The sequence below is a fragment of the Pteropus medius genome, unplaced genomic scaffold, assembly GCF_902729225.1.
Source record: "Pteropus medius unplaced genomic scaffold, Ma_sr-lr_union100, whole genome shotgun sequence".
NCBI lineage: Eukaryota > Metazoa > Chordata > Mammalia > Chiroptera > Pteropodidae > Pteropus > Pteropus medius.
The window spans coordinates 4,361,600-4,379,524 of NW_024354875.1; the positions used below are offsets into that span (position 1 = coordinate 4,361,600).

General features: G+C 49.1%; 1 protein-coding gene across 2 annotated transcripts in view; it reads right to left on the reverse strand.

The window, feature by feature from the left end:
* Positions 1-2,692: 2,692 nt before the first annotated feature.
* The window catches only part of RHBDD1 (rhomboid domain containing 1), a 112,042-nt gene continuing 96,809 nt past the window's right edge, over positions 2,693-17,925 (reverse strand). For both annotated transcript variants that reach the window (XM_039855787.1, XM_039855788.1), the window contains exon 7: positions 2,693-4,196. In XM_039855787.1, coding sequence (XP_039711721.1) covers positions 4,102-4,196 — 95 coding nt within the window. In that variant the 3' untranslated portion in view covers positions 2,693-4,101. The remainder of the gene's footprint in view (positions 4,197-17,925) is intronic.

Sequence of the window (17,925 nt, forward strand, 5' to 3'; positions counted from 1 at the left end):
TTTCTCTGCTCCTAAATGCCACAGGAAAAAAATGTGGGCACAGATACATCAAACACAACACAGCTGAATGGCCGCTGTCTTCACAGGGACTCCTAGGTGATACCTCCCGGATATGCTGGAATCTTGTTTTGTACACAAGGTTGCAGCATTCAGTGAGGTGGGAGGTGTCTTCAGACTGACACACAATGGTGGGTATCTCCCCACCATCTGATCAGTAGGCCTGTGATCCTATGAAGACTTGGGAAAGACCCCAAATTCTGTTTTTATGGGCAAATGCTTTCCTTTAAGTCATTCTTTCCTTGATGAGAGTCAAGAAAAAACAAACAAAAACAAGAAGAAGAACGACTTCAACGACATCATAACAATATCAATGGGCAACGGGAACATCTTTCTTACGTGTCACTGGTGACAGTAGAAATGAGTTTCGATCTGTTTCGATACACAAATATCCCAGACCCAACGTTGTTCAAGGTACAAGAAGGAGATCCACAGATACAGTCATGGACCCCGCCCTCGAGAAGCTTACCACCTAGAGGGAGAGAGATCCTCTGACTGAGGACAATCGGCATCTCCGAGAGGCCTGAGGACACTGTGACGAAGACCCGACAAGGGCAGAGCTGATGAGGGTGAGGTCCTTCTGGGCTCTGATGTCTGGGGACAGGACAGGGAGGATCTGGGTGGGCGGAGAGAGAGGAGGAGAAGGCTGCTTCATGTAAGAGCACATTGCAAAGTCAGTCACGGGATCAGGAAAACTCACAGCTTGGGCGGTGAGACCAGTCGGCAGGACACAGACTCACGGGGAAGTGGGGCTGAGGCCGAAAGTCTGGCTGGTACCCCGCGGTTGAGGCTGAGTTTGACCTTTGTCCTTTGGCAACAGAGAGACAATAAAAGGTGCTGAGATGATGAATGGCATCGCGAGAGCAGATTTGGGAAGATTAACTGGCGGAGCTATTTAGAACCGAGTGAAGGGGGAAAGTATGGAACAGAGCAATGAATATGGAGAGATGTTAAGGTCCTTCTAAGCAGAGTTTGTGATTCTAAAATGAAAGACTGGAAGAAAAATAAACTAAAAATTAGGAAATGACTGTAATAATCCCTGGGAAAGGAAAGGAAGAGATGATAGGTTTTAAAAAATGACTAATTGAATACCATTCTTTACTGAATACTGAATCTCTCAAGAGAAACTCAGACTGGGAACAAGGAGGCCTGGTCAGACACACCCTCTCTGTCTTACAGTCCATTTTGGCGACAGATCTCATCCCTTTAGCTAACTCACTCCCTAGACAGCAGAACGTGCGCCAAATATCCAGCCTGGCCCGGATCCTGCTAAAAGAAGACGTTCCCGGCTCGTCCTGAGCCTCGGCAGCAGACAACTGAAAAGGTGGAGGGGGCCCGAGCAACCATGCACGATCACGGTCACAGGCAGCACATTCAAGGTCATCAGGAGGAAGCCACTGTGACCACTCCCTCATCTCGAGAACCAAGTTTCTGAATTAAGAGGTTTCAGAAGTTGACCGACCACGACCGAACCGTGGAGAATGGATGTTTCACAATCAGGACATTACTATTAAGCAAAGAAATCGAGTTTAAAAACCAGCTCTAAATGCTTATTCTCTATTAGAGATATGAGTCTAATACACTTGCTTTTGTTTGTCTTTTCAACCCAATTCCGGTTCGTTGGTATAACTTTGGGGATTTCCTACTGTAGGGGAAAAAAAAAAAAAAAGATGGACATTAAAAATAACAAGCCCTGGTTATAGGCAAGCCTATTAACCGAACAAAGTAATTATAATAATTTCCATAACATCTTTACTGCTGTGCTAAGATAATTGGTTTATATTTAGAACTAAAATGACCTTTCCCATATCTCTAAAGTCTAGTGCTGTTCCACTCCATAAATAAAGGTGTTTATATTACAACGATATCATCCCAGATCCAATCCCAGTGTTTTCGTATCTGACCAGTTGAATAGACCAGGAGATACTATTATTGGATTAAACAGCAATAAAAAAAAAAAAATATGTCCATAGAATAGTGTTGGACTTTTAATGCATTGAGGGGGGAAAAAAAAACACTTTGATGAGAGACTACCATTTAATGAGCCAGGGGCAGGGCCTCTGGGTGGTGGAGGGGTGGAGGGGGATTGTGGAGAAAGACAAACCAGACACAGGCCTGGTCCCAGAGCCATTTGCGACCCCTGCTCCAGGGTAAAAGGCACGTCTTTGTGTAGCTGCGTGCGAGCAAGAGTGAAGACGAGAAATCAGTGTCGTGACAGATGACTTACTCCCTGCGCTACGGGAAGACGGCGTGTGAGGATGCGGCTCCCCTCACAGGGGAGATGGGAGTCGAATTTACAGAGTTTGGAAGAGAGAGGACCTTTAGCTGGAACAGACACGTTTAAAGTCACTAGACGCGTAGACGGAATTCACATTACGAACAAGCTGCAGCTTTACATCGATTATGAATTAAGCCGAGGAGCCCGGGTCTCTCTGTGCCGGCCGGCAGGGCTTCAGTGGTTTCCTTAGCTCATTGACACGCAAAGGTCAAAGCCCTTCCCGGGTCGGTTCGGATCCGGGACGGGATACAGAGCTGCGTGGTTGGTGCGCTCCAAACCTGTCAAGTGCATACGAAGAAAAACAATACTCCTAAAATGTTAGCCCTGCGTACCTCTCCGTGGTGAGAATTAAGACGATTTTAAAATTGTGCACGTGTTTATTTGTACTTCTGTTTACAGTGTGAATTTTCTCAATAGACGGCACTTTTTATTAAGTCCATTCTCCTGATTATATATTTTTGGTTTATTGTTCTATAAATCAGTTTTTCTTCTGCAAAAGTAATACATGCGTATCTACATACACGCGTTTTTAAAAGAGCAGTATAAAATTGTTAAAAAAAAAAAAAAACCAAAAAGCAAAATCTTATGTATTCTACTCTCAAAAATCACTGTTAACAAGTGGGTTCTTTTCTCCCATGTTTGCTTTATGCACATACAAGGTATATATATTACTTTCACAATCAGAAAACTCTAAATCAAAATAGAAAGATCCTTTTCTGCTTACAGTTCTCTTTAATACTTAAATACTTCAGTAACAGTAAGACATCAGTGATATATGACTTCGTCCTTTTATTCATGAAAACGAGCACCAAGAAACGTCGTCAGTGACTTGGACAGTCTGTGGGAGACAGCACTGCAGGAGTGTCTCGGACACTTAAGAAGCACAAATGGCTGCTATCGTGGCCAAATAAAAGGCACTTTTATGAGGAAAAAAACTTCCTCAGGAAAGAGTTCCCCGTGACCCAACCCACTGAACACCTTCGCTCTACTCTGTGCGTGGCACCTGCTGCTGGTTACCTGATTAGTTAATACAAGTCACATCCCCAGGGACACAGACTGCCACTGGACAGGCTGCCCAAGTTGCTGGCGCCACCTGATACCTGCTAGAGTGTGTGGGTGGTTCCCCACCTGAGGTCTTACTAAAACGTCTCCAGTCAGGTGTTCTATGAAGGCAGAGCAATATAAGAACAAGCCAAGTTCATGGTTGACGCCGCCCAGATGCGGGGGCCCCAGGAGCGGAGGCGCCTGTGTCAAGGAGGCTGAGCAGCATTGCACCATGGAAGCCGCATCCTGTTCCTGGGAAGTCACCATGGCAATGTGCCTGGGAGACCAGGGATGGCGTCTCACTTCCTACCCAGCCTGCCATGGAGCACGCCGGGCAGAATGAGGGCCTGATCCTCGGGGCTGGTGAAAACAGACCTCCCAGTGAAGGTCACAGTCTTCAGAAGCGGAATGAGTCCGCAGTGAGAGCAAGGAGTGTGGGAGCTGGTCCCGGTGTGGATGGACTGGCCTGTCTGCGAGGGAACACGAGGCCAGGAGAAGGGCCACTCTGAAAAGCTGCGAGTTGCATTCTACGAGTCTGGTTTCGAAACGAGTCAATGTGTTTGCGAATCCAGACTCACTGTGGCCACAGGGTGACGTGAGCAGCTTGGGTGACGACAGTGCACTTTGCTTTTGTTAAAAACGAACTAGAGGCTCTTGGAGGATGAACCCAACGGGCAATAATGACACCGCTGGACCGTGGGTGCCCGAGATGTCACACCCCTTCACTGGAAGTCAAATCTGTGAAGCCGCTTTCTCCTCATCTCTTCTTCTGAGGAGAGACGGAACCCATAGGGCGGGGGGCTGTTTCTGCTACGTCCTGCAAGAGAAAACACAAGAGAAAAGTCACACACTGCCCACCCATCGTCCTGACATTTAAAGGGCACCGTGTCCTAGGATTCCAAGGGCAGCGGACAACGGCGTGGATGTCATCTGTATTTTCGCATAAAACAGAAACATGATACATATATTTCAACTTTAGCTGTCGATATTGAGTTTCGACGTCAAGTAAATATTTTTAGTGCAGTCCGGTCTAAGAACTGAGTGTGACTCATTCGGAAGCTTCTTTCTTTTACCATACTCCATGATTTGCATCTTTCACCTTCCCTAACGTCTCGAGGGCTCAGTTTATTTAATGCTCAGAAATAACTCGTCTCCATCTCCAGCTTCACCACCAAACGTGCTGGTTGGTTCCTTCTGATTAGCCTTTGGGTCCTCCCTCTCCCTCCCTCTAACCTGTGCCTCCTGCACCTCCCCAGCCAGTCAGAATGACAGCTGCCCGAACTGCACAAGCACCACGGGACATCACGGACCACAGAGCAGGGGCCGCGTTACCATAATGACCAATATCTGGGCAGGCGGACAAAAATGCAGGCGTAATATTTGAAGATCATATGAAAGACAAAGGAAGTCAGTATTGAAAAGGGTTTCTTGGGGCTGCAAACATCGCAGACTTACAGTTTTACAATGCTATGAGCAGTTCGATCACTACATAAAAGACACTCTTCCAGGCATTGGAGGGAGTAAGAAAAGAATAAGAGTAGACAGCCCTTGACCCCAAGGACACAGCAACCTAAATCCAATGTAAGCGCTTCCATATCCTCTACAAGGCAGCCACGCAGACCATCACTGACAGGTACGGGTAAGCAGCAGGTTTACCTTTAAGCACGGGGACCTCAAGGCCTGTACCTCTCCACTTCCGTGCCTCTGCCGACCCTGGCACTCGCTCTGAAAGGCCGTCTCCCATCACCTACGTCGCCCACAAGTCCTACTCATTTTCCCATCCCCCATCCAAATTGCACTGCCTTCTGGCCACTCCTGATGGAAGAGCTTTCTTCCAAGTCAAGATCTTCAGCTTCCAGAACCTTCTTCTCGGTGGTCCTCATGCAACAGTCACCGTGTCCCGCCAAGGAGGACTGCCCACCTCTTCTCTCTCCTACCAGGATCACGAGCTTTCAAATGCCAGGGGGCATCTCTGACACTTCTTGCTGCTCCCCAGGGATGCATAAGGTCTCGGACACACGGGAGCTGTTCAACAAACACAGGCTGACTCCGCAGCACCTGCCGCTGACGTCCGAGGGTGTCTGTTGCAGCCAGACGACTACGTGCCACATAGCCCACGAAGGATGCGACGTGATTGACACGGGGGAGGAGGCAGAAACTCCGGAAGCACTGGCCTCGCTAGGGAGGCAGGCGGGCAGGAGGCGCAGCCAGGAGGGAAGCCACGTGAACAGGGGCTCCCTCCGCCTCACTCTCCAGGTGTGGCGTCCCGTCAGAGATGTTTACAGGTGACATCGCGCCATGACAATGGTTAAGATGATAGAGGAAGCAGTGAGACTAAGAATCAGTCCACAACTGGAATTTCAGGTGTCAGATGAAAGATTTTTAAATGGCAGTCAGAGGCAACTCCTTTATATTTTGGCCTCTCCTCTACGAGGGACAGCCCAGTGCTCACCCACGTCAGGTTCTCCTTAACTTTTGAGACCTCGGGAGAATCACCCCCAGTCACCGTCCCTGACCGGAACTGGGCAGCCCTAGCCCCACACCAGCAAAATACATGTCAATATATCGGCTTTCCGAAAAAATGATGTTCAAACATGTTATAGGCTTATAAGACTTCCCCATAAAGATTTTATGAATACTCTAAGACGAAAAGTTTTACCGGATATGGCTTTTGCCATATATTTTTTGGAAAGGAATTTTCCCTTTGTTCTGAGTGGTGATTGCTTTGAAATGACAGAGAAACTCCTGATTCTAATTACCATTAGTTTATTGCTTAAATTTGTTTTACATTATAAAAGCCAAGTCCTGCTTTTCCTTTAACAGTTGTTTTTTAACAAGACTATTCTTAATTGAACTTATGGGCGCGGGCCAGGATGTGACACCCCGTTCCAGCTGGTCAGGGAACTGCCAGGACCAGCTGTGGGCAGAGGCAGATGCCAGCTCACGGTGGTATGTGCATTCTGGGCCTCAGGACACAGAACCCGTGGAGGCTGAAAGAGTTCTCGGACGCCCACGGAACCGCAGTGGGGGGAATCGGAAGAGGCCGACAGTGAAGGTTCCTGGGCACCAGCTCTCCAAGTGAGCAGCCAGCACGGCGAACGCTCCCGGGAGGCTTCGCAGGGCATTCGAGGAGAACCGGGCCTGAGCCAGCAGAAGGAACGCCGCGTGTCGAAGGAGAAAACTCGCGTGGAGAGAGGAAAAGCCATCACTCTTCCTCCGCAGAGCCCTGGAAGGCCCCTATTTCAAATTAGCTTTTATTTCCAATTTTCTGACCCCAGTTTTGCAGATAAGGACACTGAGGTGCGGAGAGTGTTAGGGGCACACCTAAGGTCACGGAGCTAGCGCGGGGGGACGGAGACCTTGAACCTACGTCTGCAGACTGCGATTCTGGCGCTCATTCCCCAGCCCCACATGGCCGTCACCTCCAACACAAACGTCATAGGCTGTCACCATCCTGCTGCTGACACCCGAGTGTCTGTCCCTGCTCTTCATCAGTACGTGGGGGGCTCACCTCTACGTGAAACAGAAAAGAAGTTCCGGCCTAAGCCCTCCTCAGCTCTGCGGAACTCGGGTCCCATCACCGACACGACTGTGAAGTCCCCACGCTGGGGCCACTGGCTGCTGGACTGGTTTGGCTTTCTAGGGCCACCGCAAGGGGCTTGAGTGTGACAACACCACACCACTACAATAACACAACACAGCGACAACACGACACGCCAACAACGACACATCAACGGCACTGCCTGATCTGTAACCAGGCCTGAGTTTTGGGTGTTTTAAACCCTTCGAACTCAGTGTTTCTGACAACATCAAAGTCACCGTACTATCTAAAGAATGGCTTCCTTGCTTCATTTCAGGCTCTGAACACTATACTGTTCTTAATCCCAATAATTAATTTTTGGGGAACGGTTTCAAGCATAAATTAACTTATAATCTTTTAAAGACAATTATATATGTGACGAGAGCCAGCCACCCACCCACACTGTTTGTCACCTCTGTGCTTTGGGTCAGTGCCACACTGGGGACCAGGCCTCCCGGCTGCTCCGGCGAAGTTTTAGCTAAGCTTTGTCTTCCAATTCCCCACCTTTCCATGTATTTTTCAAACCGTTTTTATATTTTCCACTGTGTCCCATAAGCCATGACTTCTCTTCATGACCTCCAGGATCCCCTGCAGGTGTTTCTCCAAGAGTCTTAGATGTGCATTTTGGGTATGTCTTTGCATTTGTGGGGCACACAGGAAAGGTCTGGAATGGGGCTCGGCTGGGCAGTAAGAGGAAACGAGGCCCCTGGGGTGGACGGGATGAGTTGGCAGGGATCTGGAGACACTCCCAGCCCTGCCTGGAATCAGAGGGGACACCCAGGCAAGTCTTCATCTCAGCGGGCTCGATCAAGTTGCTTCACTTGTGAGGGGACACGGCTGAATAAGGTCACTCACCGCCAGGGACCTTTCCAGGAAGGACTCTGGAGCTGGATGACCTGGGATTCAATCCCAGCTTCTCTGCTTTTAAGCTACACAACCTTGAGCGAGTAGGTTACCTTAACTTGACCTTAGTTTCCTTATCTAGAAAATGGGAATAATAAGAGTTGATTTTTCACTGGACTGTCGAGGAGACGAGAAGTATTGATAGATAGAAAATGCTGAGTGCTGGGTGTGCAGTAAATGCCTGATGAGCACCGGATGTTATGGTTTTCAATCTCCAGCATCATCAGGAATCATGCGCTAAATGTCTACGTGTTAGCATCTTTAACTCTGTTTAAGACAGAAACACAATAAAATGACAAAAACAGCGACTTACTAAAAGGTAGAGTCCAATTCTGTTTCGAGACCATTTGGTAGTGTTTTGCACCAGATGTAGAGTTGCTACTTACTAAATATTTGCCTTCGAAGAAATAGATATTTAAAAGGTAATTAACACTCTCCAGTAGCAGCACGCTTTTGCGACATAGAGAAGCCTTTCCATCGTTGGGGAAACTGGACAGCCCAGCCAAGATGTTCTCTCTCTGCTGCGTTCAGTCACGCATTGAACACTTACAGGCCTGGGTGACACAGCCTTGCTCAGATGAACTTGGTACAGAATATTAGTATTTATGAGCCTTGCCTCTGTGTTCCTGTTCATGGAGGTCAGCCCTCAATTTTACTCAAAGAAACAGGGAGCGTGCCTCAAAGAACCTCAGGAACAGTGCCCAGTTTAAGATGATTTAGCTCAATTACAGCCCCAGTAGTGAGATCATAAGATTTATTGATTTGTGGTTCTCGATGGGAAAATGTTCCGTTCTCTACCCTTATGAATAATGCAGTAACCTCTGCGTTTTACATCTAAGGGAGGAGAAGCAATTTCATCCAGCTAAGAATCGCTAAAAAGAACGCCATGTGTTGATGGCCATCCGCCCTGCTGTCCACCATCCCTGTAAACAGAGATGTCTAATTTGCTGGTCTTCAGATGCTACGCGTGATCTGAGGAGCACTCCACACCAGCCGGTGAAATTATACTGAAGTCTCAGGATGGCATTTCTTTCCTTTCAGTTAGGAAGCTAAAAGGCCATCGCTTTTTTCATACATATTTTTTGTAAGGCCAAGAAGCCTCTAAATAAGTCACCAGTGTTCCTGAGATTTCTATTGTCACCTGAGTGCAGCAGCATGAGACCCACGTTCTCTCTTTCAAAATGTTACTTTCTCAGAATTCTATAAATTACAAAGCTTCCAAAATTCCTTCTGAAAAGGCCTTTGCGAAGTCATTTACACACGAAGACCCAAAAGGACGGAAAGAAATCCAAGTCCAACAATTTAGCAAGACATTTTCTGAAAAGGGGATGTGCTTAAGGATAAAAAGACCATATTACTTTTTGAGTCACTAATTCTACCTATCTATCTATCTATCTATCTATCTATCTATCTATCTATCTATCTATCTATCTATCTATCCATCCATCCATCCATCCATCCATCCATCCATCCATCCATCCATCTATCTACCTACCTACCTAAAATTAGTTTGAAATTCACCTAAAACCTCATAACTTTCAAACATACGAATGTTTAATTATGATTTATAAGAAAGATAACATTTAGATGTGACGAGAGAAAAATTCACACTTCTATGCCTCGACCAATCACATCAGGAACAGTGGGGATTTTTTAGTTCTGAAATAAAATTCTGGAATCTCAAAGCAAAAAGCTTTGAAATGGAGTTAACATCAGTTGCTACTTTACCTGTTGTACTTTTCCCCCTGTCCTGGTTGGTTGATGCTGGGGGACCACGGACCTAATATCAACAGGCTAGAATCCAGGTAGCAATCTGAGTAACCTAAAGCAGCGGTCCCCAACCTTTTTGGCACCAGGGAGCGGTGTTCCTATGAGAATCTAAGTGCTGATGACCTGAGGTGGAGCTGAGGCAGAGCTGAGGCGGTGATGTCAGCACTGGGGAGCGGCTGCAAATCCAGATGAAGCTTCGCTCGCTTGCCCACCACTCACCTGCTGCTGTGCGACCCAGTTCCTAACAGGCCATGGACTGGTACCAGTTTGTGGCCCAGGGCTTGGGGACCCCTGACCTAAAGCATTGAGTCCACTATGTCAGGTCTAGTGTTTTCTGCAATATACACAACGTATGGTCTGACCACTAGAATAAAGAGAGAATGCCAAGGGGAACAACATGAATCTTTGCTAGGTAATTATTACATGCTCATTTTTACTCTCCCCTCCTTTGTGAAAAGTGTACATGCAACTTGATTAATTATCATGAACCGAACATGTGGGACCAACATGCGGCCCAAAATACAGAGCGCTCAGAAGCCTCCATGTGCTGCCTGCCGGTCACCACCCTTACACCTCAGAGTCCTAATCGCTATGATGGCACAAATCCTACTGCCGACTTCCTGTCACTTCTTGATGTGAGGCTTGTCTTTGAGTAAGTTATAATTTCGTTATTTTAAAGAAAAGAGAGGGTAGTGGGTAAGGGACTATTTAAACTATAATAAATTGAACTCAAAAAGATAAAAAGTTGCCTCTTCTCGTGCCTGCCACGTGCCTGCCATGTGCTACGCTTCATCCTACAGTGGCTGTGGCTGAATTCTGTCTTTCTCGGCTTTTGGCAGCCCCGTCCCTAGGAGCACAATTTCCATGCAAAAGTAACTAAGTAGCATCGAAGGCGGGAGCCAGGGCTGGGGTCCTCGCCCTTCAGTAGTTCAAATGCCAGCGGTTTGGGCAAAGTCAGACAGTCTTGGACAGCTGCCCACTTTACTGCAGTGCCCCTGACAGTGTATGTAATGGAGACCCTGTTAAAATGCAGATTCCTGGGCATTAAGTGGTGGTTGAAGCCCAGGAAGCAGCATTTTAATGAGCATCCAGGCAACTCTGGAAAAAAGAACACACTTCGGCAGATGAGAGTTTACAACCTGGCTCCGCCAGGACCTTGGAGAAGTCCCTTGTGCTCCCGGAGCCTCATGAGGGGGCTGGACTAGACGTTTTCCACCTCTGCACAGAGATGCAAGATTCCAGGGCGGTTCGGCTCCCGTGAGATGCCAGGGTGGACTGGCCTGCGATGGGAGTGCAAAGGGCCACACCAGCGACCCGCCTCCTCTGCAGCCTGTGGCCGGGGGGCTGCTCTGGAAGATTCTGCCTCCCTGCGAGTCAGCCTGGCCACGGCTTCCGGCAGCCGGGCAGAGAACAGGTTGTGCCGTGCTCCACAGCAACGTCCTCCGCCTCACTGGGTCTGACTCGGTGCTCCTCCTCCTCCGACATTTACATTCTGAAGACAGTTTTTATTGGGAATAAATTTAGGTTTACAGCAAAGCTACAGAGAGAACGAACTGGTCAGTTGCCCCGACGTTAACGTCCTGCATGGTCACGGCAGAGCTGTCAAAACTGAGACCGCGCACGGGGACGGCCGCCTCACTCTCCGCCGGAGGTTGGACTTCGTGTGGATCGCATCGGTTTTCCGCACTCATTTCCTCTTTCTGTCCCCGGATCCAGCAGTGCGGTTCCTTGTCATGTCTCCTGGGTGTCTTCCGGTCCGTGGCAGCTTCTCAGTCTCTTCCCATTTCCCACGACCTTACGGTCTTGAGGACTGCCAGCCACGTGGCCTGGAGAATGTCTCTCGCTCTGGTCTGTCCGCTGTCTTTCTCATGATTACGCCAGGGTTATGGGTTTGGGGCGAGGAGACCATGGCGGCCAAGTGTCCTTCGCACCAGATCACGTCATGACGTGTCCCCGATGACACCACTGCGAGCGCTTGCTTAAGTAGTGTCTGCCGGGCTTCTCTGATTGTAAACGTTTTTGATAAGTTCCGAGAGAATAAAGCTTTGACACTCAACCCCGAGAGTTAAAATGGAAGAGGGAGGAGTGGGAGCCTCGAGCAGGCTTTGTCCCTTCCCCTCGGGGTGAGCAGGAGATGGCGGGGGCGGCCCTGACCTTCAGGGCCATTCTCGAATGTTGCAGTGCACCTAGGACACGTGGCATGCACGGCAGAAAATGAATGGGAAGATCCCAGCCAGGCGACTATTACCTTCCTCTGTAAGTTTATCAAGGGAGCTTGTCCTAAAAGCTACGGCTTTAATGCAGCAAGGGTTGCTAATCTCCCAGAGGAGATTATTCAAAAGGGACACAGAAAAGCAAGAGAATTTGAGAAGATGACTCACTTACGGCGATTATTTTGGGAAGTTTGTCTGGCTAGTGAAAGGTCAACTGTAGATGCAGAAGCTGTCCTTAAGTTGCTGGCTTCAATTGAGGAATTATAGACTACACTGGAAGCTGTGAGTGGAATTTTTTGACAAAGCCGGTAAATTCAGACAACATTATGATCGAATAAACTTTATTTTTAAAAAATGAAGACAAAAATGAATGCCAGGGGCAGTGGTTCTCCAACGCTGGTGTCAGTGCGAGGGTTGTTTGGGAGCTTCCGATTTGGCGGGCCTGGCGAGGAGCCCAGGCCGCTGCATCTTCGGTGAGTGTGACCTGCGCTAACTTTTGAGAACCTCTGAGCTCCGGCTCTGATTATTCTTTCAACAGAACAGATCCACCCTGGGTTTCGTGCTAGTACTTACACTGGCCAGCAGGTGGAACCAGAGGCCTGGGACATGGAGTAGGCTGAGGAAAACTAGGACAAATTCCAGCCAACAAAGCATTCTGCATCGTAAGCAGAATTGGGGTTATTTTGGAACAGATGGGCTCTAGAGAAGCTGCTGCACTGACTATCATGGAGTTGTTTACTGTCTAGATGGTCTGAAACCTGGGCGTTATTTGCCAGCATCTAGCAGTTTCTGCATCATATCAGATTTCTTTCAGAGCAGAGGAGGCTGACAAGGCAGTGGGAGAGAGAGAGAGATGGTTATGGATACGAGTGTGGATATAGATGTCTGAACCAGTTCTAAACTCAGAATTTACTCTCGCTGTTGTGCGGACGGCCTTGCATAGCTGAGTGCTTTTATTGGAATGATCTGTGTCACTCTAACTCCGAATTAGAAGAGATAAACAGATACAATCTGTGGCAATAAGACAACTAATCCTGGATGCAGCAATGCTCTAAAAATGATTTATTCTAAGCCTAATCAGAGTGGATCTGTTTACTGATTCACAGTTTCACCGAAACCCCCACTGACACTCGCCCCCGATCCTCTTTCCTTCGGCCTCTTCTTGTACTAGCTCAGCAGAACGTCAGGAGGGAGGAGGCGGGACAGAGAATGGCCTTCTCGCTTCTGACCGTGCCCGATGCAGTGGTTCAGGGTATGGAGGACCAGGACTTACTCCGCGAGTCTTGGAAACCTGCGAAGTCCTCCAGTACCAACGGTTCCTCCCTGGAGAATGTTTTCAATGCCTTAGCCTATGACCCCAGACACTTCCCTGCTGCTGTCCAGGTCGGCCCAGGCTCAGGGAGGCCATGAAGGTGTCTTTGAGGTTGGCGGCTTGGTAACCGTCGGTCTGGCTGTCCCGAGGCTGTGCAGACCCCCGACAACCTGAGAGACACATGGACGTGCTTCCTGGTGGACGACGCCTTGCCCTCGGTGCTGGGTTCCCAAGCGCCTGGCAGCTCCCTGCCCCCAACGGATCACATGGTAGTGGCAAAGTCCACCCTCCTTCATGCAGAAGGGTGAGTCCTCCGCTCAGAAACCATGAAATCCCCAACGCTCCTGCTCCGTGCCCGGGCCCTTCAATCCCGTCTCCGACAGCAGTATAGAGAAACATTGTTGGTGACACTTAGACCTGTTTCATTTTTTTTTTTTCCCGTACTCCCTTTGACTGAGTTTTGAATCAGAGTCAGCCCAATTTCCAGCTCTTTAAGCAAAGGCCCAAGAAAATGTTTTCACTGACTTTAAAAACCAAAGGCCATTTCAAATTAGCCCATATTTCCCTCAGAAATCTCAATCTTTAGAAAACAGCCTTTAACAATTGAGCATGATAAAAAGAAAAAATACAAGTAAACATCATCCCAAGAAATCAGAAATAAGGAGGGCGGGGTGAGATTGAGAGTCAATAGGAGAACTTTGGAAAGGAAGAAAAGACCGGACCTTGGGTTGAAAACTGCGGAAAGTGACCATTCAGGGGTCAAATCCAGGTCGACGGGGACAATGGTTGCAGGTAAGGGCACGTCAGGAGAAAACGAGGCCATTCAGCTTGGGGCACGAAGGAGACTGGAATGACCAACCCCTAGGCTGGGTGGGTGGGCCGACGAACAGCAAATAAGGTGAGCTATGACACACACAGGTCTCACACTTCCCCAATGCTTCCAGGTCACGGTCCTGAGCAAGCGTGGAATGCTGAAGCGCTAACGACCAGGTGCTGGACTAGGAGAGTAGTTACCCCACTTTCATGGGGGTGGTGGGGGAGGATGCCGAGAGGCAGATTCTGGGTTCTAACTTCAGAGATCCCACATCAACAGCTGGGGTGGGACCCGGATATCTGAAGTTTTCACAGACACCTTGTGAGTGAGTCTGGGGCCACCGGTGCCCCGTTTGAGAACCTTGCGTCGGAGGAATGTCGTAATGGGTTCTGGGGTTTTGTTTGGCTTCACCATCGGCATGCCATTTGGTTTTGTACAAGTAGGTCTCCTGTCACATTTTCCATGAGCCAGAGACGCTGGTAGTTCCCCGGGCTGCGCTATACTCCACTCCAGATGGTGCAGATTTTAAAAGCGACGTGGCTCTCCTGAGGAATACAGCAAACTCAGTTCACGGAGGTGCCCTGGAGGTCCTGCCACCTACGACGTGACAGGAGGTGAAGCTGGCCCAGGGAGGCTCAACCCTCAGAACGAAGCGGTTCACCCCTGGAGCCCGGGTGCCTGGCACATACATGGTGGGTCATCACGAAGGCCTGATGGGTGAACAAAGAACCAACTGCCATGCCGTCAGGGCTGGGCACAGAGAGGGCCAGGAGGCTCAGGCCAGGACGACGGGGCCAGACAACGCTGAGAGAAATGTGGGTACGTGGTGGCAGGTGGGGACTCGCAAGGTTCGGAATCTTGGTTTCTGGCCTCGGCCACCAACCAGCTCCCAAACCCTGAGACACAGGATTTGTGAGGAGGCCACAAAGCCACTGGCTTCAGAACACGATTCGGTCTATTTGTTCCTTCCATGAAATTCATGCAGTTTGCCTGGGCTCTAGGGTTCCGGATGCTACAGAGAACTTTCCGGAGCTAAAAATAGGCTGAGATAAGAGATGTATTATGTACATATAAACTGAATGCTATCTTAAGGACTGAACATTCAAATAATTTCTCCTTTTCAAATACCGCATGAGCCTGGTTAGTACGTAACCGCACACCCAGAGAAGCCGACATCGACACACAATCACAGAAACGATCCCTGACGTAGGAAATTATCCTTGAGATTTTCAGTGGCTAAGGGGGACATCGTGGTTCACAGCTCCCACGAAAGCTGAAACCGCTTGGCATCCTGCCCTCGCAGGTGGCATGAGAGGAAGACGAGGCTGTTCTGAGAAAAACCTCTGATGTCAGGGCATCACGGCCAGTCTGAGAGGCGTGTGACTCAGCGGGGATAGGCCGAGGGCATCTGGGAGAACCAGCGGCCCAGCCCCACCACCGAAAACAAGGCCGAGCCAGGACCGTGCCCCCATGTGTGCTCGGAGGGTGAAAGGCAAAGGCAGGAAAAGGAGACAGTGAAAATAAGTGGAAGAAGGGTGACGGATCCATCGACAGGACATCGCCGCAAATTTGCATGGCGACAGCTAGTGGTTTCAGAGACCGGGGAAGGTTCTTCCCCAGAGGCCTAGATAACTCGAGACGCTGAGGACGACACAACCCCTTATCCTTTCAGAGTGGACAAGCTCCAAGAGATAAGTGGCAGTGGGAAGTCATCTGGAAAAACCATAAATAAGCGAGGACCTTGCTCTTTGCACCTGGGAGCCGAGAAATTCTTCACGTGGGTCAGAGGTAGCCTGGAATGGTGATGGATGCGACTCGCTAAGACGCGATAAACTATTCTAGAAGTATGACGGTCACTTTAAAAATATGCTTGTTTCTGTATGACAGCATTTAAGCTAACCTTGAGCCTAATTACCACTTACGGTGTGTTCTTTTATGTCTGATTAACTCAGTCCCACCATACCAAGTTCTGATCTTGTGCCCCATGAAAGAGCATGTATGTGTGCATGTTTGAGTGTGGGCACACATATGTGTGTGTACACACACACACACACACACACACCTATTACTGAATTATCTCTAATGGACAAGCCCTCCCGGCCCAGGAAGACACGTGGGGGCTTTCTCAGACTGTTTTCACACTCTTGAAATAGCCTGCCCTTAACTGTCTCAAAGTAACCTAGAATTGCTCAGAAATCATTCTATGGAGAGATAGTCAACAATAACAAAGATGATTTATTCTTACACGTCTGTTAATAATTTCTAGTCAAATGAGATTCATTTTACGAACAGAAAGGGAGATCTCGAAAGCAATTTTTTTGAACTTTAAAGGCCAAGTCGGGGTTCTAGAATTAGGTTTACCTTCGCCACATGATGATTTAGGTAACGAGGTGAACACATGGCTTCCTGGGCCTCTCTGCAAATATCTAAGTACGTGCTGTGGCCAGATTAAAGACTAATACTGAAAAGCCTAGCTCTGGCTTTAGGAGAGAAGCTCTAAAAATTCAATCAAGTATGGAAAGGAGATTGTGTGCAAGATGTCTACAGTATATCATAAAAACCATGGCTTTTCAGAGCAGGGAAGGGGAGCTCTTGGGATGGTGGCATCCAGTCTGCCCATCTCAGAGGTGAGAAACAAAAGCCCAGAGAGGAGAACGGTCCTCTGCTAAGGGGAGCAGAGCCGGACCCCAGGTCTCTCGGGGGTCTGTTCATATGGCCCGGCTCCCTTGTCGTCTCTTTCAGCCATTTCATCTGCCTGATCCAAACCTCCTTGTCGAATCGGGAGTGGGCACAGGTGTTTTACACAAGTGCCCTTCTGGTGGGACGCGGCGGAAGGAAGTGGGTTCTGGAGCCCGACAGATCTGAATTCGATCCCGGCTCTGCTCCGTTTTCTGTGCCCTTGAACAAGTTCCATACTTGACTCATGGACTCTCGATTTTCTTACGGTGCGATGCAAATACCTACATCGTAGACGTGCTCTGAAATAAACTAATTGTAGCAGGGGTCCCCAAGCCCTGGGCCACGGACTGATATACCAGTCTGTGGCCCCTTAAGAACCGGCTGCACAGCAGGAAGTGAGTGGAGGGCCAGTGAGTGAAACTTCATCCGTGTTCGCAGCCGCTCCCCAGGGCCGGCATCACCGCCTCAGCTCCACCTCAGATCATCAGGCTTTACTTAGATTCTCATAGGGGCACCGGTCCCTGGTGCCAAAGAGGTTGGGGACCGCTGGATTGAAGGGTGGCAGCCCCTGGCCCAAAGCAACGAAGGGTAAGTGGAACCTATTATGCTAACGACCCCTCTTCCAGCTGCCAGGCTGCTCCATCCTGGAAGTGTCCCCACCATACCTTCAGTTACTCACACATACCCAGACCCTATAATCGTCCTGGACACCTTCCTCTACCTCACCTGCCCCTTGTCAACCCATCATCAAATCCTGCCTTTTTAACCTGAACATGCCCCGAACTCAGCCATTCCTCTCCACTGTCCCTTCACCAACCCTGCCTGCACCTGCTTCGTGAGCCTGGACCGGTGTCTGAACGCCTAAATGACCCCCCACGTTCTGTCTTCCTACCGGCCACTCTGCACACAGCAGCCGGAGAGCTTTCCAAAAACATCACACCTCTTGATCAACTTTATCCTCTGCCTAAAACCCTCCAAGAGTTTCCTTTTATTTAAGAATAAAGATCAAGATTCATTCCCTGCCCGCTAAGCCTGCCCTCCGTCACGTCCAGCTCACGAGTTATCCCTCACCCTCCCCTCTTCCTGCAGCTCACGGCTCGAGCACCATACTCCCAGGAGAGGGTCTGCATCCCCCCTGTGCCCTAAGCTCTCACGAGTTCACACCCGCTTTCTTCAAGGGACAGGATGCCACCGTGAGCGATCGTGCAGGACTCTACTTCAGTGATGTGCATCCTTGCTGGGTTGTGAGCTCTGTGGGGGTGAGGATGGTGAACG